This window comes from Ornithorhynchus anatinus, chromosome X3, assembly GCF_004115215.2.
Source record: "Ornithorhynchus anatinus isolate Pmale09 chromosome X3, mOrnAna1.pri.v4, whole genome shotgun sequence".
Classification (NCBI taxonomy): Eukaryota; Metazoa; Chordata; class Mammalia; order Monotremata; family Ornithorhynchidae; genus Ornithorhynchus; species Ornithorhynchus anatinus.
In genome coordinates this window covers 3,448,334-3,472,672 of record NC_041751.1, presented here as the reverse complement: position 1 = coordinate 3,472,672, position 24,339 = coordinate 3,448,334, and the positions used below count along the sequence as shown (strand labels likewise).

The window sequence follows — 24,339 nt, the reverse complement described above, 5'->3', positions numbered from 1 at the left end:
AGGGGTGTGAATACTGAGCCCGAAGCCAGAAGTCCCTTCCCCAGGCCCCCTGCCCGACGAATCAGACCGTAAGCCCGTCCAAGGGCAGGGACCGTCTCTACCCGTTACCGATCTGTACCTTCCAAGCGCTTAGTACAGTGCCCCGCACATAGTAAGCGCTCAGTAAATACCATCGAACGAATGAATAGCATCCGGAGAAGGGTGCAGACATTCCAGGCTGGCCTCACCTGGCTCGGTTGGAGTGGAGCCTTAGTCTGCCCAACTCCAGGTGTGAGGTCAAGCTGGCCAGAGCATTCAGGGGCCTTGGATCGACCTCCCTTTCCCCTCCATAAAACCGACGGAGGAAATTCTCGGTTGAAATCTCAGCGCATTCCAAGGAGCAGGTCTGGGAGTCGGAAGGCCGTGGGTTCCGATTCCGGGCTCCACCACTCGTCCGCTATGCGACCTCGGGCCAGTCGCTTTTCCGTGCCTCCGTTACCTCGTCCGGAAGACGGGGATCGAGACTGTGAGCCTCACGTGGGGCAGAGACTCTGTCCAACCAGAAACGTGTGGATCCGCCCTGCGCTTAGTACAGTGCCTGGCGTGGAGTAAGCGCTTAAGAAATACCACATCTTAATAATGTTGGTATTTGTTAAGCGCTTACTATGTGCCGAGCACTGTTCTAAGCGCTGGGGTAGACATAGGGGAATCGGGTCGTCCCACGTGGGGCTCACAGTCTCCATCCCCATTTTACAGATGAGGGAACTGAGGCGCAGAGAAGTGAAGTGACTCGCCCACAGTCACACAGCCGACAAGTGGCAGAGCCGGCATTCGAACTCATGAGCCCTGACCCCAAAGCCCGTGCTCTCTCCACTGAGCCACGCTGCTTCTCCAAGGGCTCCAAACCTGATCAGATGCGTGTGGTCCCAGCTGAGCGGTGAATGACTGCAGTGGGGAGGAAATTGGGGCGAGCGACTGCCAGGCGGTGTCCCGCTTTTCCCACGGTCCCATCTCCGGTACGGCCCGGCTCGTAGGGTCCAAGCTCACCCCATCCCGGGGGTGACCCGGCTTTTCCTTTGGAGATTGCCACGTCCCCCTCAAACGGATGCCTGCTGCCTCTGCCCACCCGACGGAAGGGCCGCTCCGGTCGTTCGCGGCCAACTGGACAATCCGGGGAATTGATGAAAGGGACGGATTCGCACCCCTGACCGCAGTCCAAATTCTTTCTGCCTTCAGTTGCCCGTGGCCAACACGTAAATGCCCAGCAAGGGCTTAGTATAGCGCTCTATACACAGAAAGCGCTCAGTTCATACCGCCGATGGATTCTCTCGGGTAGACGTGGTATCGGTTTTTCCGCTTGCCTCGGGCCCGGCCTCTTCCTCATCTCCGGGGGACGGCAAGTGCCATTGCCGAGTCTTCACTTTTTGAAGTCCGGGCACTTTACTGGCCCTTGAGATAACAATACCAGGCCAGCCCTTTCCCTGCCCAGTTAGATTAGGGTCTCATTCCTCCCGAGACGTTGATGCTTGGTTTTCAGCGTCAAGGTGAAATCTGCTCACACGCCGAGGTCAACGATCTTCCACAATTCTCCGGGGAGAAACACGGTGTTGAAAAGGTGGACCGGACCCCCTTAAAAGTCGTCTTCTTCTTCCTCTCCTGATTCGGGCCGGGGTCGTTTAAAAACTGCTTGACGGGAATGAAAATCAAAGAGAAAACCATCGCTTAGCTTTCAGAGCGTTTTAATCTGTCATCGCATTTTAAGAGATGACAGGCTTTTTCGAGCGAAGGCTTCTGGGACTCTTCCAAGCACAGCCATTTAGGGACGTGTGCACTGTTGGTCTTGGGCCGACCCCCGGTCACTGGCGGGTGACAGGTTCCTCTTGGCCGCTCTGAGACCCGATGAGAAGCAGTGCGGTCTAGTGAGTAGAGCAGGGGTTCTAATCCCAGCTCCGCCACTTGTCTGCTGGGTGACCCTGGGCAAGTCACTTCACTTCTCTGGGCCTCAGTTCCTTCATCTGCAAAATGATTAAGACCGTGAGCCCCCATCTGGGACAGGGACCGTGTCCAACCTCATTAGCTTGTAGCTACCCCGGTGCTTGGTCCGGTGCTTGGCACATAATAAGCATTTAAGCGGAGGCAGGATTAGAACCCAGGTCCTTCTGACTGCCAGGCCCGTGATCTAGCCACGAGGTGACACTACTTCCTGCTGACGCCTGCCTTGACGCTAACTCTGGCCTCGCTGGTGTCCGTACGCAAGGCCGTTTTCTTTTTTTTTTTTTCCAAAAGGTATTTCGTTAAGCGCGTATCACGTGCCAGGCGCCGTTCTAAGCGCTGGGGTAGGTACAAGCTAGTCGGGTCGGACGCAGTCCCTATCCTACATGGGGCTCACAGTCTTAATCCCCACTGTACAGATGAGGTAACTGAGGCCCAGAGAAGTGAGGCGACTCGCTCAAGGCCCCACAGCAGACAAGTGGTGGAGTCGGGATTAGGACCCAGGTCCTTCCGACTCCCGGGCCCGTGCTCTATCCACTAGGCGACGCTGCTTCCGGACGGGTCCGCGTGACCATCCACCCGAACCGTGCACGGCGGGACCCGGGTCAAGACAGAACTAAGCGCTTAGTCTAGTGCTGCGCACATGGTGAGCACTCAATAAACACCAGCGATCGACTGAACTAAGTGTAGCTGCAGACAAGTCCTGCTTTCAGATATCTCGGCAACGGGCAGGAGGTGCCTAGATCAGCAAAGCAGCGTGACCCAGAGGAAAGTGCATCTGCCCGGGTCTCGGAGGACCTGGGTTCTAATCCCAGCTCCGCCAAATACCTGCTGTGGGATCTTAGCTAAGTCACTTAACCTCCCTGGGCCTCAGTTCCCCCATCAAACCCGTTCTCCCCCCTACTTAGACTGTGGGACCCGATGATCTCACATCTCCTCCAGCGGTTAGTACAGTGCTGGCTACGTAGTCGGCGCTTAACAGATACCACGTTGTTATCACCTGAGGGATTGTTTGTGCTCTGTCAGAGCGGAGAGGCTTCCCGAGGTCAGAAAGAAAAAAAAAAATCACCCTCTAAAAAAGGGATTTTATTCAGAAAAAGATATGTTTGTCTTGTCGTTTCACATCTGGAATTTAGGCGTACTGATGGATGGGACAGGAAGGTCTCAGGCCTATAAATTTCTTTTATGTATTTACTTTTAAAAAGCATTACCACATTTCGGGTCGATGGCCTTTCATCGTTAGATTTTTAACACCCCTGCATTTGGAATGTTGAGCGGCGACTTAAACACGAACCCCATACCGGCCTGAAGACTGCAAGAAGCCGCCCTTTCTCTCATACGGAATAAAAGTCTCGGGCCTTTCTCCACCTACCAAATACGTGGTGTCAGGCGTAGACACTGGGTGAGGCGAAAGCGGAGCCCGGGATTTATGTTTTTTTAAGCGCTCACTACGTGCAAGGAGCTGTTCTAAGCGCCTGCGTCGGATACAAGATAATCAGGTTGGACGCAGGTCCCCGCCCCATCGTGGGGCTCACGGTCTTAATCCGCGTTTTACAGAGGAAGTTACTGAGGCACAGAGAAGCGAAGTGGCTTGCCCAAGGTCACCTAGCACGGAATGGTAGGAAGGGGACACTGCCGGTTCCGGACTGAGCCTGGACAGGCGAGGATGGCAGGCAGGGGCCGTTGGTGAAGGAGAAGCCAGTCAATCCTATTTATTGAGGGTTTACTGGGTGCAGAGCATTCTGCTAAGCGCTTGGAAATCGGAAGGATCTGTGTTCTAATCGTGGCCCTGCCACGTGTCCTGTTATGAAGAGCTTTATCTGGGTATTTTGTCACCTGGGATCGGGTAGAACTGACTCACTCAGGCAGAATTGGGGGAAGCAGCCTGGCCTAGTGGATAGAGCCCAGGCCCGGGAGTCCGAAGACCTGGGTTCTACTCCTGCTCCCGCCACTTGGCTGATTGTCTGCTGTGTGACCCTGGGCAAGTCACTTCACTTCTCTGTGCCTCAGTCACCTCATCTGTAAAAAGAGGATAAGAGTGTGAGCCCCATGTGGGACAGGGACTGTGCCCAACCCGATTAGCTCGAATCTACCCCAGCGCTTAGAACAGTGCGCGGCACAAAGTAAGCGCTTACTACTACTACTACTACTACTACTAATTATTATGGTATTTGTTAAGCGCTTACTATGTGCCAAGCGCCGCATTAAGTACTTAACAAGCACTGTCATAATAATGACGATTACTATCGTTTATCGGGACGTGCTGGGTATGTGCGAGCATGCGAGTTCCTGGCAGGGCAAGGACTGAATCTGACCTATCTTGTTAACTTGAAGCAGCGTGGCGCAGTGGAAAGATCCCGGGCTTGGGAGTCAGAGGCCATGGGTTCGAATCCTGGCTCTGCCACTCAGCTGTGTGACTGTGGGCCAGTCACTTCACTTCTCTGGGCCTCAGTTACCTCATCTGTCAAATGGGGATGAAGACCGTGAGCCTCACGTGGGACGATCTGGTCACCCCGTATCTCTCCCAGCGCTTAGAACGGTGCTCCGCAAATACCAACTTCCCCAGCATTCGGTACAGTGCCTGGCACATAGTAAGCGCTTAGGAAATGCCCTACAGTAATATCCATATGTATCTCTGAAGGCATTTTGACGTGGGCTGTTCCTCCCTAGCCCGCTGTACCCGGCTACAGGGCCTCTTCCCCAGCAAGGCACCCGTCCCGGGCCCACCCGGACCATCCTCTCTCCTTCCTGTTCCGCACCCACCAGACCGTGGTCCGAAGGGACCGGTCATGGCGGCGGGGGAAGGAAGGAGGTTAGCAGGGCTCGCAAACAAACCCTTTCCTGGCCGAGCCGTCGGCGGAGTCACTGAAGGAATGCAAAACCGAAAACCAGAACCAGCCTCTCTCGCCCCAGCCTGAACCCCAGGGGCCGGGAAAAGCCAGGAGAGCCAAGGAGTCGAGGTAACGCTTTATAAGGCTTTATTGCAAGTCGTGTTTACAGAATGCCAGAGAGGTGAGCTCTGAAGTTGCACAGATCATCGGGCTCGGACCACGGGATGGCGGTCGGACCCCCCCGAGCGGCCTGCGTGGGGCACGGAGAGGCTTTGTATTTTCTAGGTTGGCGTCGGGGGGAAGGAAGGGGCTCGGTTGGGAATACCGACCCTCCGCCCTCCCACGCTGGGGTCACTGGTGGGGACGGGCGAAGGCCAAACTTGCAGGAGGCAAACCCAATTCAGCGTGCAAACAGTCTGTAGTATCCACATGTCCGAAGCGCACTAGGGGGATGAAAAGTAGTAATTAGGGCATTTGTCAAAGCGCTTACTATGTGCCAAGCACTGTTCTAAGCGCTGGGGTAGATACGAGTTAATCCGGTCGGACACAATCCCTGTCCCACCTGGGGCAGACGCTCTTAATCCCCATTTGACAGGTGAGGTAACTGAGGCCCAGAGAAGGGAAGCGACTCGCCCGAGATCACACAGCAGGCACGTGGCAGAGCCGGGATTAAAACCCGGGCCCTTCTGGCTCCCAAGCCTCGTACTCTATCCACCGAATCACGCCGCTTCTCACAGAGATCTGACTCCTTAGCCAGTTTCTGTTTTAGAAAGAAATTTTTTTGTTTTGCCCCAGTTTAGCACAGGAGGACTGGAAAGCATTATGTGGGGAGGATCCGCTACGAGACGGCAGCCTCGCCCATTCCTTCTGATCGGTCCAGGCACCCGTTTGATGGACAGCTGCTGCCGAGGGGGCTTCCATCTCTTTTGCCTTCCACCCGCCTCGGCTTGCGGGCGCCGCTCTGGGCGCTCCTGAGGGGGCAATCTGGTGGTGTGGATGGAAAAGCTGCTTGGAACGGTTTAGCCAGGTGTCCTCAAGTGTCTGGGGATGGCTCTGAGGCAGCCCTAGTGATTTGGAACTCCTCAAATTTTGGCCTTGTCGGTACTGCAAAATTCCCTCAGAGTTAACTGGATGCTGGATTTGCTCCTTACGGAGAGGCCTTAAACACTAGTTGCTACCGGAAGTTTTCTGCGCAAAATCCCCCAAATGGCAGGAGTGTGGGGGTGAAATAAAACCGGAAACTCAAATTCAAGTTCTTTTATGAAGCAAAACTGAGGAACAACAGGCAATTTCACGGACAATTCAATTTAACATTTAACAAAACTTCTTTACCTAAAATGAGGGGGGGAAAAGAAAGAAAACGACAGAACACCAACAGAAAAGGATCTGTAGGTAATATCTCTGACTGTGCATGGCTTGGTTTTAAATTACAATTCACAGAGTAACACCGCTGAAAAGCCTATTTTACACTATGCTACACACGTTAAAAAAAACAGGAGTGACATTTACACAATGTACAGCATTTTCCTTCATCTAAGAAACACATCCTTTCTACTTTACATTTTTCTTCCCCCCAACGATTCTCAGCTCCCAGAATAAAGACTCCAGATGGCCCAAGTCAGGGTCAGACGAGAAGGACTCCCATCACCACTAAATGCATCTCTTCTCTTCGTAAAGTCCTGGTCTCTGTCAGTGGACGGCCATACGGTGATTCAGACTCCTTTTCACCCATCGACCACAACCGCAAGTTCAAAATCAATCGACGCTGGTTCAGTTTCTCTTTTCTCCTGCTTTATGCAGAACCCATTAAGTCCCCGACCCTTTTGGGTCTCGCCTTCAGAAATGATTATTTTGATAACCCTTGCCAGAAGGCTAAATTTCCCCGGCATTTATCATTCCATAAATCCCTCGTCGTTTCAGAGAGGAGGAAACTGTGGCCTCTCGCAAGCTTGAGCCACTTGGGTTTCTCTGGTCTTTTCCATCCATCTGTTGATTGAGCTGCGTTATTGAATGATCGAATAGGAGGGAATCGCTTCAGGGCGGGCAGGGTATTAAATGAAGCCTCGATGCCTGTGAGACCACCGTTTTGGGTTCGGAATGCCTGATCGTCGCCAGCCGTCCGGCCGGGGGTTACCGTCTCGAGGTCAAGGGGGAAACATCTGTTTCGCCTCCTCCTGCGGGTCTCACGGGCCCAGAAAAATGGCTTCTGAATTCAGCATCCCTGTCCCTAACCAGATTTACCAAGCGGCAGCAACTGCAACGGACGTTCACCCGCCCAACTCTCCCTCGTCCCTTGCGCCGTCCGCACCCGGCCGAAATCGGATCTCCGGTCCCTGCTTGCGTATGGGGATTTGTGCTTTGATTCCCTTCGATCCGGGCTCGGTCGCGGGCGTTGGCGTCCCTGACGCAGCGGGATTTTAGGAAGAGTTCTGCTCCTCTTCTAGTGGCCCGGCGGTGGGGTGATGTCCGTGTCCCAAGAAATGCCCGAGTTCCAGAGTCGCATCACGGGGGACGGTGCTCCTGCAGCCCTGGTGTCCGGACGGATCGGGTAGGTGATTTCTAAAAGGTAATTAGCAGCCAGCGTTCTCCTTTCCTACGGGGGAGCCGCTAAGTATCCGAAGCCCCTTTCCCTCGGCCGTGGTGGCGGATGCCGGAGGCAGTGACCGATGAAGGAGTAGTCGCATTCCTCCATTGCTGGTCAGCCCCAAGGTTACAGGACGCAGAGGCAGAAAGGTCTGAGCTCTCCTCAGCGATGAACACCGCACACCAACACTCCCTCGTGCCGCCTCGATCGTGCTGGCATTTGCCAAGTTACCGGGCAATGTCGATTTCCGCCCTCCCTCCCCGCCCATCCACCAGCGGCAGACTAATTCTGCTGTCTTCCCATCCCGAGTTTCGCCTGCCAGTCTCGTTTTAGCGGCAGAGGTGAACATTCGTTCGTCCGAGCGTATTTATTGAGCGCTTACTGTGTGTAAAGTACTATACTAAGTGCTTGGGAGAGTACAAGATAGCAATGAACGGACATATTCCTTTCCCACAACGAGCTTACAGTCTTGAGACGTGACCAAGGTGATGTGACTCTCGACTCAAGGCCATAGAAGCAGATCTGGAACTTTGACTCAACTGGATTCCCGCTTCCTAGAGGGCAACACAGGGCCTTTGGGCTACTTACCACAGACCTGGGGCTAGCTAGTGCAATCTCCGCTCCGACTACCCAGTGACTGTAGGTGAGGGAGGGGCCTGATAATACCCTCTCTTAGGAAAAGTGCGGATATGTAGGGAAACACAACTGGATCATATAATAATATTTATTTTTAAATTGTGCTTTAACATGAAAAGTAGTGCCGGGTAGGCGAAACAGATCTAGCTTCTTTGTTCTGTACAGATTTGCTCATTAATTTAGTGTTTTGTTGTCAGTGCAGAACAGTCCTCCTGTGTTTCTCCATCATGCACCAAGGCGACAGGACTTTGCTCCCTGTGGAACTCATTTCTCTCATCGACTGAAGGCAACAAGAGGCACTGGGCCCGGGGAATGATGGAGGACTTAGAAATGGGGGAACCAGAGTCCCCGGTATCGATGTCGGGACGGCAGAAGACGTCAACGGGTGAGAGTTTCTCTTTCCTTTCGAGCAAAACCTTTCAGTTCTACGGAGCTCATTCGCATCCTCCTTTAGGCCCTGCTAAACTTCTCTTTTTGGATGGGGCCATGGAGATTCCAAACAACTTGCTCCACTGGCATGGAAGAGAGGTATTTACTTGTTTCTCCAGCTTTTCCAGGTTCTGACTAAATCACCGAGGATTTTGGGGTCCCGGCTCATTCAGAACCTTCACCGTCCTTGATCCCAAATCACGTGTTGGCCAAAGGCCTGCAGGGTGAGGTCTACAGATCTTACTTTGTATCGTGGGTTACTGGTATGCCAAAAGCTCGATCCCTAAAGGAGAGGCAGGGCCCACCTTATCTTCAGGGCTGGGAAGTTCTCTGTTTTTGAATTTTCTCCAGTGTGTGCCTGAAGCTAGCTCTAACGGACCTCCAAGTGAAGAACAGCGTTATGATGCTGACTCTCTTATTCGGATTATGGAATTCACCTCAAATGAAGTTCTGGCCTAGATCCTCCGAAAGAGTCCCCCCCAAAATGTTGGTGGAAAGGGTAAAACTGGCTGGTTCCTAGGGGAGCGTCTGGGAGACTGTGTGGTCATTCCCACTTTGGGGTGGACTGTAATCCCTGAGCTGGGAATGGACACGTGAAGCGGTCAATAGGCCCGGTTCTGGGTTCGGGGGTGAAATTGCCTATTGTCTTCCCAAATTCCCAGGACATGATAAGTGACCAAAGGAAACCTGGAAGGTTTCCAGGGGGAGCGATGGTTAAAATAGGTGAAAATCTCTCTTTCTCCCCACCTGAAATTAAATTCTGATCTGGAGAAGATCCTCAAATGTCCTCCTTCAGAATGTTGGTCTGTCTCTACTCAAAAAGTGTATCCTGGGACCAATGGCCACATTCTATGCTTCAAAGAAAGGCGCACGCACCCCCCCTCTCTCTCCAGAAATCGCTTGACTCTTCCGTGTCGGTATTTTCCCGGGAGATCCGTGCTCCGACCTCTGAGGGCAAACGGGAGACTGATTTTGTTCTTTCCTCCTCAGTGTGGCTTTTCACTCCGCGGGCCCATCAGCGAAGCTGGTTCCTGGAGTCCCGCAGCTGAAATCACATCCCCGCTCCCACACCTCCCCGCCGACACCAGTTTGCCGGAGGGATGTGAGCGACAGAGGCGAGGATAACTGGTAAGGTAACGGTGCACTCTCACACCCCTTCTCTCCAGATGTCAACGGAGAGCAATACCGTCGATTGTCATTTTTCAGGCGCTCCTGGAGGGCATAATTCTCGTTTTCCGGTTTAACGAAAGGTTGCTTTAGAAAAGTCCACCAGTCTCCCATTTAAACTGGAATGCCGACCAGGGGATGAGTACATTCATAGCCATCTAGGTGTGGAGCATTCTCCGTTTGAGAGCATAACCGTAGATTCGCTGGTAACGCGGTTTCAGGTGACCTTTCAACTGATAACGCTCTTAGGGGCTTCCTCAAAGTGAAACTTGAAGAGATTTTGACTGGGGCCCCGTCGAATTTCACGGAAGCCACAGAGCCGGGGAGTGCCAGAAAAGGTTAAGCGTCACTACAGCCTCAGGCCCGGGGGAACCAAAGTAATTCCACAGGGGAAAAATTTTCCTCATGGAATTGGGGAAGAAAGAGTATCTTTCACATAGCTTAGCAAATACACCAGCTTCTGATGCTTTTCGAAGTCGTGTTGCTTCTAAGGGAGACGTGTCTCGGTTGGGGACCTTCCTTCTCTAGTCTTCTTTCCCTTTATTTCTCCCTTGGGAGGATGAATCGTAAGCAGCCCATAGGCGCCAACTGTAAAATTGTGAAACCTGTGGCCAGAGTGTTTTTTTGTTTGTTTGTTTTGAGTTGGACGTTTTAAGCTCAGTCGGGATTTGGGGATGGCTCCGGCACGTGAGTGAAACTCCCCGATCAAGTCACTGGGCTCCGCTTCGTGGAGGAAACGTGGCACATGTTTTCGAAACTGTGCCGACCCTCAGGACTCTGAGGATTCCGTGATAGGAAATCATCTGTGCCCGCTCTGCGTGGACTAATGTGTTGTGAGACGATACTTAGAGTGAGTGGGGGGGTGTGCGCGTGCTTGAACATGGACACTGCATATGCACCTGCAGACTGAAGGGAGCCCCAAGTACACTTCTTCGTTTGCCTCTTTGGGTGGAGATCTGGTCAGGGCCCAGGAGGGTCTCTCCCAGTGGCTTTGGCCCAGCCCATCCCAGGGCGAGGCAGGTTACGGTGGAGGAAGGGCTCAGTCCAGAGCGGCTTCTCTGATTCCCCGCTGACGGCCGGAGCACGTGTGACCAGGACACTGCTCCCGTGCCACCTGTAATTCGGTGCCCCCCAACTTTGGACAGTGCCCTTTCCCCCCCGGCGCCGAATACACACTATAGATTGATTGGTTGCTCCTTCAGCCTGTTTGTCGCCTCCCAGCAAGCCCCGGGGGTGTTCGACAGTGCAGTTCAGGGCCCTCTGCTCCTCCTGCTCCCCTCGAAGTGAAATCGGGCCCGATGGGAGTCAGCCCGCTTCTCCTGAGGGACTGCCCAAGGACCACTCCCCCCCTCGCCGGGCTGGGTCCCGGAATGCCGGCCCAGGCTGGCCTCTTAACCCGTGCCGTCTGTCTAACGACACCGTCCTACAGATCTGCCGTAAGTGGAACGGGAGATATTTTTTGCTTCTTAAAGGACTGTCTCTTGCCCCGAGAAAACACTGAATGTTCTAGCTCCCGAACCAGGCGGCAAAGAAAGCCCACGTAAACATCATTCCCAGAAGCAAAGAGAATGGAAAGGCATCTCCTGGTACCTCTATCTGTGTGTTTTGAGAGAACAAGTGAAGTGCTTTCACCTATAAAGACAAACGCTCATCTTCTCCTAGCTGTCGGATTTTAGCGGTGGAGGGGCACCTTTTGTTTTCTGCTCTGGGCCTGGTCAAAACTAAGCTTTCAGAGGATGGGCAGGCAGGAGCCCAGGGTCGGGGGGCGGGGGGGGGGGGGGGTGGTGGATAGGTGGATGTGGCCGTACTGCCCGGGTGTTCATCAGGATGGTGATGGTGATGATGTCCTCAGGACGGGATCTGGCTCCTCGGGTCTCACACTTGCATCTCGGAGGTACTGACGAGGCCCAGTGCTTTGGCTTCTTCTGGGGTCAACCCGCTTTTGAGGGTTCTTCTTACTGGAGGGCCGCCACCGGCAGAGGTAAATCAAGAGAAGGAGAAAGCGGACAGGAGATTAGGACGAAAATATAAGCACGTCAGCCGGGGACATCGAGCCGGGTCCGCTCACGTCAAATGAGGCCAGAGAAGAACCGGGGCCACGGTCCCTTGGTTCGGATCCATCCCTGGGACGGTTTTATCCAATCCCTATTTTCCGTGGCTCTGCCAGTTGAGTTTCGGCTGGGGGCTGGGGTTGGGGGTGTCCGAGCCCTTCTGTTTCGGGGCTTCCTTGGGTCCCTTGGTCTACAGCACCCAACAGGCTTCTTGAGCGGAAGTGGGGAGAAGCAAGAGGAAACTCTCACACTGACAGTTTGGCATCTATTTTTCCCCACCCAGAGTAATAATAATAACGGTACTTGGTAAGCACTTACTATGTGCCAAGCACTGGGGTAGATCCAAGTCGATCAGGTTGGACACAGTCCCCGTCCCACATGGGGCTCTCACTCTTAACATCATTTTACAGGTGAGGTCACTGAGGCCGAGAGAAGGGAGATGACTTGCCCGAGGTCACACACCAGACACGTGACAGTGCCGGGATTAGAACCCAGATCCTTATATCTCCCAGGCCATTGCTTTACCCACTAAGCCAAGCCGCTTCTCAGAAGCCAGTCTGTGAGGAAGTCCCTGACTACTCCGCTGGCACTGCTAATCCTAGCCCCTGGGGGACAACCATTCATTCAGTCGTATTTATTGAGCGCTCACTGTGTGCAGAGCACTGTACTGAGCACTCAACCATGCACCGTGCCCTCTCTCTGCACCCGTGCCACTCCAACGCAGGAACGAAGGATGGGCAGGAACCATCCGCAGCCCTGCCGGGTGACTCTGTCTTACGCACTCCACTTGCACTCCGGCTTCGGGCGGGGGACGGTTTGGAGGTTGAATGTAATCCGGGGTGGAAGAGGTTGGATGTTTTGCTTTCGCTGGCCGCCCTCGCTCGTCTTGAGCGGAAGCGGGGAGAAGCAAGAGGAAACTCTCACACTGATAGTTTGATGTCTGGGTGCAGCATTATCAGACTTGGCAGAATGTGGCGTGGAAGCTTTGTTGACTAGAATATATCCAGTAACGCATAATGGCCAACCGCACTGAAACATGAAAAGTATTTTTCTACTAAGGGGAAATAGTCGAAACCCCTCCAGGTTGAAGAAGGCCAGCGTAAGGCTCTCAGCTTAGCAAAAAATAAATTACCCTAGGGTGGACAGGCTTTCTGTTATTATTAAGCAGCCTTAGACGTCCCGAGGACTAGTCCAAGTAGCCGTTACTGGGTTTCACGCCGAGTGGTCTAGAAGGAGTAAAGGGACAGTGTGGATCTCGAGGAAAACCACATCAAACCGGGGGAAAGAGCCGGATCCTCACGGAAAACCCACGGTTCCTTTTCTCAGAGAAACCAGGACAAAATACAATTGGTGTACATTGGAATCTCATGGGTTTCTTTTTCCCTCCTTCTTTCTCTTCTCATTTTTGTGGAACAAGGACAGGCGGGCACCCCCATGATCTCTTTGTCTTATTATAGATCATTTATTTTTGCTATTTTACTTGCTATTATTCTTTTTATAATAATTCTGGTGTGTGTTTGAGTGCTTACTATATGCCAAGCATAGTATACTAAGCTCTGGGGGGAGGGGGGGGGGGCACAACATAATCAGGCCGGCCACAGTGCCCAAGGTGAGTTCACGACAGAGGGAGAGGGTATTGAATCCCCATTTTTCAGATGAGGTAATAGAGGCCCAGAGAGGTGAAGTGACTTGCCCAAGGTCACCCAGCGGACAGATGGCAGAGCCGGGATTAGAGCCCAGATCCTTCTGACTCCGAGGCCCGTGCTCTAGCCCCTAGGCCATGCTGCTACTCTCTCCTCTCTCCTCTGCCACCAGTCACTTCAAAATCTGGTGGTCATCCATAGTCAGGGATCAAATATGCCCCTATTTCAGCCCTACTTCCGTGTTAACGCTTCTTTATCTTCTGTGCCTAGGAAGAGCTATTTCGGGCCTCAGCCAAACGGGGAAGCGATCGAGATACCGATTCCCGCCCTGGGAGAAGCCACTGACCTCCTGCTTCTCTTTCTGGCTTACCTGTGGTCCTACATTTCCCTCTGTGTTGTCAGCAGAAGGTAGGCACTCATTTCATATCCATTTTTTCTTCCCACGATATTTAAGCCCTTACTATGTAATCAAACACTGTTCCAAGCACTGGGGCAAATACCAACTAAGTTGGACACAGTCCCTGTCCAGCACGGGGGTCCCCTTCTGAAAAAGAGAACTGAGGGACAGAGAAGTGCAGTGACGTGCCCCAGGTCACCCAGCAGGTAAGCGGCAGAGCTGGGATTAGGACCCAAGTCCTCGGACACGCGGGCCATGCGTGTGAACCAACAGCACCTTCAACTCTACTTCAGGCAGCATGAAAATTTGACAGGGTTTCCGGTGAGGGGATGTTTGCCGTATTGGCAGCCTGAGTGGGGCAGAGGGGGTGTGTCCGTTGAGGCCGATGATAATTATAATAACTGTGGTATTTGTTAAGTGCTTACTATGTGCCAAGCACTGTTTTAAGCACTGGGGTAGATACAAGGTGGTCACCTCATCCCACGTGGGGCTCACAGTCTTAATCCCCATTTTCCAGATGAGGGAAGTGAGGCCCAGAGAAGTGAAGCGACTTGCCCCAGGTCACCCAGCTGACAAGTGGCAGAGCTGGGATCGGAACCCATGCCTCTCTGACTCCCAGGCCCGTGCTCTATCCGCTGAGCCAGGCTGCTTCTCCTGTGCTCTGAGCATTATGCGACCCCATAACCACCCCTCCCTCCGCGCCGGCCGTTTGCTTGCCTCCTGGAGAGCCGGGGTGAAAAGTGGACCTTCTCGCCATAAATATCTTTTAAAAATAGCTCCCGTGCATCCTCTGTCTTGAAAACAGGGGATGATGGGAGCAGTGGCTTGAGACAAAAGAATGGAAGAAGGCGAGACTGTCCTCTTTTCTCTTTCCTTCCATCCCTTCAAGTTCCTATACTTCACCGGTTTTCGGCACTGAGGATCCGGTGCGTCAAATCGGACGTCGCCCTCACAGACGTCTGAGAGCAGCGGGGCCTTGCGGAAAGAGCACGGGTCTGGGGGTCAGAGGACCCGGGTTCTAAACCCAGCCTCGCCGATTCCTTGCTGTGTGATCTTGGGCAAATCACTTCACTTCTTGGTGCCTGAGTTTCCTTAACTGCAAAACAGGGATCTGGAGAAGCAGCGTGGCCTAGTGGAAAGAGCCCGGGCTTGGGACTCAGAGGTCGTGGGTTCTGATCCCGGCTCCACCGCTTGCCAGCTGTGGGACTCTGGGCAAGTCGCTTAACTTCTCTGTGCCTCAGTGACCTCGTCTGTAAAAGGGGGATTAAAACTGTGAGCCCCGCGTGGGACAACCTGATCACCTTGTATCCCCCAGCACTTAGAACAGTGCTTTGCACATAGTAAGCGCTTAAATACCACCATGTATTTTTTTTTTACTTATGTTCCCTCCTGCTTAGACTGGGAAGCCCAAGTGGGACAGGAACAGCGTCCAACCTGATTAATTTGTACCTACCCCAGTGCTTAGAATGGTATTCAACCCATGGCACTTAACAGATGCCACAGTAAGAACAGTTAGCACCCACTCGCCTGGCAGATAAGGTATGGGTTTCATTATCTGACCTACAAGACCAACAGAGGGAAAGACTGAAAAACAGCTGATCGCTGTTAATTCGGGTTGAAACATAATAGTAAAAATAATACGAATGATTATTATTGTGATACTTGGTAAGCGCTTACTATGTACCAAACACTGCATTAAGCACTGGGGTAGATACAAGATTATATTCTCCCTGTAGGAGGGAGGACAGGTATTGAAGCGCCATTTTGCGGACGAGGGAAGTGAGTCACAGAGAAATGAAACAACTTGCCCAAGATCTCACAGCGGGCAAGCGGCGGAACTGGGATTAGAACTCAGGTCCCCCCTGACTCCCCGGCCCCTGCTCTATCCACCAGGCTGCAGTCCTTCTCACAGGCAGTGCATCCTCTTTGGGCTTTGCCTGATTGACAAGGGTACTCCCAATAGATCTCTCCACCAATCTAGTCCTCCCCTTCAATTTTTTGTCAATCAGTAGTAATCGCTGAAAATAAATAACAGATAGGAGGAAGCAACAGAGTAGGAAGATATGTACGTAAGGGCTATAGGGGCATTGGGTGGGTCAGCGAGTGCCGAAGTGTTCGGGAGACACAGAAGTGCCAGCAATAGGGTGGGGGTGGGGGTGGGGGGGAGATGAGCGATCAATCAGGGAAGGCTGCCTGTAGGAGGTGGGCTGTCTGGAGGGCTTTGAAAATGAAGAAATCAGTGGTGCTCTTTGATCATGGGTAATAATAACAATTGTGGTAAGAAGCCTTTAACTTTCTTCCAAGCAGTGGAGTTGAGGCAAGATAAACAGGGCTTCGAAACCCCGGTCCTTCTGACTCCCCGGCCCGTGCTCTGTCTACTAGAGAAGCAGCGTGGCTCAGGGGGAAGAGCACAGGCTTGGGAGTCAGAGGTCATGGGTTCAAATCCTGGCTCTGCCCCTCGTCAGCTGTGTGACCGTGGGCAAGTCAGTTCACTTCTCTGTGCCTCAGTTACCTCATCTGTAAAATGGGGACGAAGACTGGGAGCCTCACGTGAGACAACCTTATTAGCCTGTATCTACGCCAGCGCTTGGAACATAGTAAGCGCTTAACAAATACCAACATTATTAGTATTAGGAGGCTACACTGCTTGATGCTGAGAGGAAGGGGTGACCAATGGGAGAATTTGGAGGAGGGGGGAGATGGGCACAGAATGGTGTTTTAAAAAAACGACCTGGGCAGCTGAGTGAACTGATTTTGAACAGGAGAGACTGCCTCCTTTTCTCGTCCAGACAAATCACTTATCACTTACAGCATCAAAATATCCGCGGCACTGAGTGTCATCATTACTAACCTCGTCTGTGGGAGGTGAGAGACTCAGACTCGCCCTAGAAGAATGTGGCTTAGTGGAAAGAGTGTGAGCCTGGGAGTCAGAGGACCAGGGCTCTAATCTCCGCTCAGCTGATTGCTTGCTGTGTGACCTTGGGCATGTCCCTTAACTTCTCTGTGCCTCAGTTTCCTCCATTGTAAAATGAGGTTTCAATCCTATTCCCTTCTACTCAGTCGGTGAGCCCCAAATGGGACAGAAATCGGGTCCAACCTGTTAGTTGCATCGACCCCAGTGCTTAGAACAGTGCTGGCCACACAGTAGCGCCGAAAAGGTTTTTAAAAAAAATTACAGCTTGAATGGCCACGCAACAGAATGAGGGTGAGTCCGAATGCGAAGCCCAGGTATTGTAGGAGAAGAGAGAGATTTCTTCTGAGATTTGTGTGCGCCGATCTGTGTGTTACCTCAGGGCCGGGCCCAAGAATTTAGGTGACAGAGGCAGGAACCGGTTACTGTGAACAGGATCTCTGAATGTGTTCTCTTCTAGCAGCCACTGTTGCTTTTCTGGTAAACTCTATGCTGGCTGGCTAACTCAACTAGACATAATATTTTGGCTTTTCCTGGCCTTGGCTTCCAGTAAATCACATTAAGCTGAGTAATGGAATGCACACTGAGGCAGTGACAATAAAAACACAATTTTTCTGACAACCTTTCTGTTCCTTAAGCATTTGCTAATGTAACGACGGCATAAAGCGGGACAGATGGTTCACTTCTGTCCAGAAAAGCCTGCGGATACCGAATAACGGAGACAACCAGCTCTATTTGGGGGCGGGGAGGGGGGGTTCTACGCAGCCACTCTAAGGACAGTGGTATTTTCTGTATTTTTAGTATTTTCTGGCAGGAGCTAATATAATATCCGTGACTGAAAGCCCTGGACATTAGAGAAGAGAGCAGCATACCGGGGGAGCTTTAACAAGGTATCAAAGGGAATGCCCGGGGAACCCAGAGAAATTTATGACAATAGGGCGAATGCCTTTTGGAAATGACCATCATGGAACTGCAGTGTTTATGTTTTCTTAGGTACCCGGAAGTGAAATCTGACCCTTCCTCACATAGCAGAGCATCTAACTTCCCAAAAGTTTTCATTCGAGAGGAGTCCCCCGAACCACCTTGTCCCGCCCGGTCCTAGCATTTCTTGCCGACAGCCCCAGGTTCCACAGCTGGTAAATGGCAGGACCCAGGTCCTCTGACTCCCGGGCCTGCGCTCTAACCACTAGGCCACGCCGCTTCTCTGGTACGACAGAGGCCTGGACCGACCCGACGGCCATTTGGAGCAGAGAGGAAGTGGCGGATCGCGGAAATGCTTTGAAGGAGAAATGGAGAGGATCTGGCGATCGACTGAACAGGGTAGGTTGGCGTCGATGACGATGCCAAGGTAAGGGGCGTCAGAGATGAGGAAGGATGGTGGTAGTTTCAACTGTGATGGGAAAGACAGGTGGAGAAGAAGATCTGGGGAAGGAAGATGAGGGGTTTTGGACATGTTGAGTTTGCGTTAGAGTTGAGTTAGAACCCGTGACCTCTGACTCCCAAGCCCGGGCCTTTGCCACTAGGCCACAATCCCTGCCCACAGTGGGCAATACGAGTTGATAGACACGTAAGGCGGAGTAGTCTGTTGGATTTGGCAAGAAGAAGAATATCGGTGACCGGGGAGAGAGGTGGGCTCAAGGAAGGGGTCATAAACTGGATTGTAGAGGGTCAAGGAGGAAGTCAGAGGAGAGGAAGCGGAGATAGCGGGGAGGGCCAAACTCCACCAAGGGCCCGGGCCATTTCCTTAACCAGCTTTTATGGGCCAAGTCCTGGATCTCATCAAGTACCACTTCTAAAACGCTCAGACACGTGAAATATGCTGTGGGTTCTGTCAGGGCCGCAGCGGAGAACAGAAGACGGAGAGGGAAAAAAGGCTTCGCAGCACAGACTCTCTGTTTTCCCTTAGGGGTTTGTCAGACTGCACGAGTCTCTCCCTGCAGGAAATTCTACTTGTCAGGCAGCACCACTGTGCCCCTTGATGTTATGTGAAAGAAAGCAAGCCAAAGACAAATAGGATAAAATACATTTTGGGTATAGAAAATAAACTTGAGATGTCACGTGGCCGCCAAAAGAAACGTTTAGGCTGTAAGCAAGGCTGGTCGTGTGACTATTCCGTTATGAATGAGCGCCGAGGACTTCCCCTCCAGGAGGCTGGGGCGGAGGACGCCGATTCCCGTAACCCTTTCCCGCCTGCAGATGCCAGTCCCTGGCTCGGGACTACAGACCCAGAATTCCTCAAGAGTTCAGGGTCTCTGGGGAGGAACTGACTTCTGGCTAATGGAAGCACTGGAGCCGAGCCATCAGAGTAGATAGAGCTAATGTGGTTATGTCAGCAACTGCAGAAACCCCCCCAAATCCAGGCTTGGGCACTCATGGGCTCTCTCCTTGAGGCTGCTAAAAAAAAAAAATTGAGAATTTGGCCCCAAGTCCAATCTCTGTTGTCTTCAGCCTATATCTACAATTTATATATCCATAATCTGTAGAATCATAATTTTTTGGAAGGTATTTGTTAAGCGCTTACTATGTGCCAGGTACTGTTCTAAGCGCCGGGGTGGATAGATGGTAGTCAGGTTGGACACAGTCCATGTCCCACATGGGACTCACAGTGGTAATCCCCATTTTACAGATGAGGTAACTGAGAAATGAAGCGACTTGCCCAAGGTCTTACAGCGGAAAAGTGGCAGCGCTGGGACTAGAGTGCAGGTCCTTCGGATTCCCAGGCCTGTGCTCTATCCACTAGGCCACGCTTTAAGCTTGTGGTGGGCAGGAAAGTATCCACCAACTCTTGTTTTCTAGTTTTCTCCGAAGCATTTAGGATAGTTCTCTGCGCCCAGGAAACACTCCATAAATACGATGAATTCAGACTCACTGGTAATCCAGAACCGAGCAGTGGTCCCTACTGATCGGTATGTCTCCTTGGGGGCGTGCTTCCAGAAAGCAGCCATCAGCAGGGAGGAGGCCCTTGCGGAAGAAGTTTCCGAGAATGCTAGACTGGAAGCTCGTCGTGGATGGGGAACCTGGCTACCCACTCTGTTGTACTGTACTCTCCCAGTGCTCCGCACAGGGTCAGCACCCCAGAAAATACAACTGCTGATGAGCGTCGGAATCATGTTCTAATGGGAGCTTCCAGGCTGCCCGGGGCAACCTGGGGCCCCGCGACAAGGTATCGGTTGAACAAGGCCAAGCCCAGCAGTACGGAGTGCCGATAGGATGGTGGACAAAAGATGAGCCAACGGCCTTTCAATTCTGAAGCAGCCTAACCTCTTTTGGTAGTGGCCAGAGCCCAACTTTTCGGACCGTGTCAAATCCTTTTGTAGGACCCCTCTTTTTTTTAAAATGCTATTTGTTAGGCACTTTACTAGGTGCCAGGTCCTCTGACTCCCAAGCCTGTGTTCTTTCCACTAGGCCACGCTGCTTCTCATCTCTGCTCGTCGTTGGGACTACGGGGATGGGTGGAGGAATCATTCGACTTCTTTGAAGAATTTAAAGAGCCTTGATTCTATTTATTTGCTATTGTTTTTAAGAGATGTTCATCCCCCTTGATTCTATTTACTGCTGTCGTTCTTGTCCGTCCGTCTCCCCCGATTAGACCGTGCGCCCGTCAAAGGGCAGGGGCCGTCTCTCTCTGTTACCGATTTGTCCATTCCAAGTGCTCAGTACAGTGCTCTGCACATAGTAAGCGCTCAATAAATACTACTGAATGAATGAATTTAAACGAACACCCCCACATCCCCTTTGCTCCACTGACGAGCAGAGGTATAACCAGCTTCCCAGAAGTCAGAGAGGGAGTCACAGGGAAAGCAGAAAAGATCGGCAGATCATTAGCTCGGCAAAGCCTTCTTTCTTTTCCGCCGTGGAATCCCACCTCATCACATGGGCTTATCTCTCAGCCTGGCCTTCATTCTACGAGGTAGACCTCAAGAAGCCTTCCCTTCTGTCAGGTGGTGAGAATCTGGGTGATGTTATCAAAGTAGTACTTGCTTGCTGCATGCGGCTCTTTGATCCTTAAGTCCCTCATCAAGCCAGACTGGGGGTTTTCTTCAGACCACCCCCTCTAGACTGTAAGCTCGTTGTCGGGAGGGAACGGGTCTACCAACTCTGTGGTATTGTACTCTCCCAAGTGCTCAGTATAGTGGCTCTGTACACAGTAAGCGCTCAATAAATACGAAAAAAAGCGTAGACAAAAGTCAAACTCATCCAAAAGTAAAATTATGGCCACTTTGTGGGATGGATGGATTGTCTCTCCATAATTTTGAAGGGAATTCAAGGCTGAGGCCCTGAATTCTCACCTTCAGAGGAGGCCCGAGGTCACTCACCCTGAGCGATTGTGGCTAAAGATTTTCTTTAATTTTATAAGAATGTTATAAGCGTGTCCTTTGGCTTTAAGGACTAACTGCCCAGCATCCAGCAAATATCCTTTTGCAACGAGCTTACAGTCTAATGGAGAAGACAGACATTGAGATAAATAAATTCTGGATATGTACACAAGTGCTGCGGGGCAGAGGGAGGGGTGAAAAAAGAGTGAAAACATTTTTTTCTAATTTGGGGCTCATGGCTAAATTGTCCTTTCAAAATCAAAAGGTTCTCAAATTCCCTCTCAAGATTCATATCTCTTTCTACCCTCCAATAAAGTCTACCTTGTCTATTTCTCCAGCTCCTCATCTATGACTTCCAGAAGCTTCCAACATACATACACCTAGAAGTTGAGATCTCAGTGGACACCCAATCTGGTGAGTTTCCTACTGTTCCCCTGGCCGAGTGGGTTGACAGTGGATTCATATTTTTATTTGAGCCTTTCTCAGTGGCTCCACTTACGCAGTGCAACTCATATGCATTTTTCCTGCCAGACTGGATTCAGTTAAACATCCTGCTGAGACGGTGAAATAAGTGAACTGGGCTGTACTGTCATATAGTAAAATAATAACAACAATGTTGGTATTTGTTAAGCGCTTACTGTGTGCCGAGCACCGTTCTAAGCGCTGGGGGAGATACAGGGTCATCAGGTTGTCCCACGTGAGGCTCACCGTGGATCCCCATTTTACAGATGAGGTCACTGAGGCACAGAGAAGTGAAGTGACTTGCCCACAGTCACACAGCTGACAAGTGGCAGAGCCGGGATTCGAACCCATGCCCTCTGACTCCAAAGCCCGTGCTCTTTCCACTGAGCCAAGCTGAAAAGAGAAAGTGGGCTCAGCATGAATATTTACCGACCTTTAATCACTGATGTTGTTAGTGAACCCATATTAAAACCGGCTCTAGAAAAATCAATGCAGGTAAGGGACTTGATTGACCAGTGCAATCAAGAGAAACAGCATAGCCTAGAGGATAGAGCAGAGGCCTGGGAGTCAGAAGGACCTGGGTTCTAATCCTGGCTCCACCACTTGTCTGCTGTGGGGCCTTAGTTCCCTCATCAGTAAAATGGGGATTAATACTGTAGCTCCATGTGGGGCAGAGACTGTCTAACCTGAATAACCTGTATCTACCCCAGTACTTAGAAGAGGGCCGGGCACATACTAAGCACCTAACAAGTACCATTTAAAAAATGCTACATTGATAAATGTTCCAGGGAAACACACTTTCTCCCTCCTCCTTCCTCTCTCTTTCCTTCCAGAAAGGGAAACTATGAGAGTAATCCCTTTCACACCCAAGGACTGAGAAACAGTTTCATAAAAGGGTAAGAATACAGGCATGCAAACCTAACTTTGAACCAAATATTTTCATGTACGAAATATTCTAGATCTTCAAACAAGAGGGGACTGGATTAAGTGAAAATGATCAGGATTCGGGCTGAACGTAAGAAAGCCATCCGGGTGTAGCTGGTTGATAGGCTTAAAGTGTGTTTGATGGGCACCGCCTCACTCTCCTTTAGAAAAACTATGTTTCACGATCGCATATTCCTTCACTCCAAAACTGTTTTGGGGCCCAGAGACTTCGAAAGCCACAGATAGCTGGGGGGGGGGGGGGGGGGATCACCGCTCAAAACTAGGGAATTATATTTCAAGTTAAACAATATGACCGTGGGTTTGAAAAGTGGGCGCATAAATTAGAACATTAGCTGGCTTTCCTTTGGATATTTGATCCCACAGCTACCGACTCCCCACCTCCAGAGAGTTTATCTTCCAGGGTGTTGCCCCTCGCCACCCTGGAATTTCAGTCTCTCCCTACCCACCCAAGTTCTGGAGAAGGACATCCAAAAGAGAAGGAGAGGAAGGGAAATTTCCACACAAAAAAAGGAACTAGTCCCAGAGGTATAACATCGGGGTCCCCAGAATAAGCTTGAGGCTGGACTCGTTTCGAATCTGGGGCCCTCCACAATTATTTTTCTCTGCAGGTTCCAGTCAAAACCCCCCTTGCAGAACAGCAGAGCAAAGACTACAGGGGAGAGTGGATAGAGCACGGGCCTGGGAGTCAGAAGGTCATGGTTCTGATCCTGACTCCACCGCTTGTCTATTGTGTGACCTGGGCAGGTCACTTCACTTCTCTGGGCCTCATTTCCCTCATCTGGAAAATTGGGTTGAAGACTGTGAGCCTTAAGTGGGACAGGGACCGTGTCCAACCCGACTATCTTGAGTCAAACCCAGCCCTTAGAAGACTGCCTGGCACACAGTAAGCACTTAACAAATACCATAACGATGATGATGATTATTATTGGTGGGTAAAGCAAAGGCCTGGGAGTCGGAGGACGTGAATTTTAATCACAGCTGCATCACTTGCCTGCTGTGTGACAGTGGGCAAGTCACTTCACTTCTCTGGGACTCACTTTATTTGTTAAATGGAGATTTAAAACTGTGAGCCCCGCGTGGGACATGGACTGTGTCCACCCTATCTTGTATCTACCCCAGTGTTCAGTACAGCGCTTGGCACTTAATGAGGGCTCAATAAATAGCATAAAAAAGTGAGAGGCGGAGAGACCCATCTTGGCAAAGTCAAGAGGTCCGCTGTTTCTCCAGGGGCCTGCAGTTTCAGAAACTCTCCGAGCAGGGCACCCGATCTGGTTTCTCCCCGATCCGGGAATCCAAGCAGGGGACAGAGCCCCATTTACTCACGGGACTTTCGGTTTGCCCGCGATCGCTTCCTCTCCCGGGGCATCGTTCGCTGACTCGGCACTTGGGTGGCGGACTTGACGATGAGATCCATGATCTCGTCGGCCGCGTCGTCCGTGGCGCCGGGGGAATCGTCCATGCCGGCGTTCCAGGAACCGACCCGGCCTGCACCAACAGAGGCAGAGGAAGCAGATGACCAGGAGGAAACCCCAGAGGCGCCAACCCCTCTGACTTAGCTGGAATGGCTTAAATGACAGAGATCCGTATGCGTCAGCTGTGGTGGTCCAACCAGTGGAGATCTTACGCCGCCACCGTCGGTCACCGAGCAAAGCCATTAAAAGGGATTTTTTTTCCTCCCTTCCTCCCAGTCCCCCTCCTGCCCCTCCCTCATCCTTTTAATGTGTATCTCCGCATGGTATTTAAGTACTGACTCTGTTCCAAATACAAAACTAAGCGCTGGGCTAGATACAAGCTAATCAGGTTGGACACAGTCCACGTCCCACACGCCCCACAGTCTTAATCCCCATTTTTACAGATGAGGTAACCGGGGCACGGAGAAGTGACTTGCCCAAGGTCACACAGCAAATGGCGGGAGTAGAACCCTGGTCCTTCTGATTCCCAGGTCCGTGCTCTAGCCACTATCCCGCACTGCATCTCCTCTGCTCCCCCTGTATGT

At 51.7% G+C, this 24,339-nt stretch overlaps 1 protein-coding gene across 4 annotated transcripts in view; it reads right to left on the bottom strand.

Annotated features, from left to right (window-relative positions):
* Positions 1-4,932: 4,932 nt before the first annotated feature.
* The window catches only part of FHOD3 (formin homology 2 domain containing 3), a 297,727-nt gene continuing 278,320 nt past the window's right edge, over positions 4,933-24,339 (bottom strand). For 3 of the 4 annotated variants that reach the window (XM_029054068.1, XM_029054071.1, XM_029054072.1), the window contains 2 exons: positions 23,667-23,828; positions 11,387-11,576 (listed from right to left, as the gene is read on the bottom strand). In XM_029054068.1, coding sequence (XP_028909901.1) covers positions 11,494-11,576; positions 23,667-23,828 — 245 coding nt within the window. In that variant the 3' untranslated portion in view covers positions 11,387-11,493. Of the gene's footprint in view, positions 5,246-11,386; positions 11,577-23,666; positions 23,829-24,339 lie in introns of those variants that run through there. The other variant, XM_029054069.1, reaches the window with a different exon arrangement.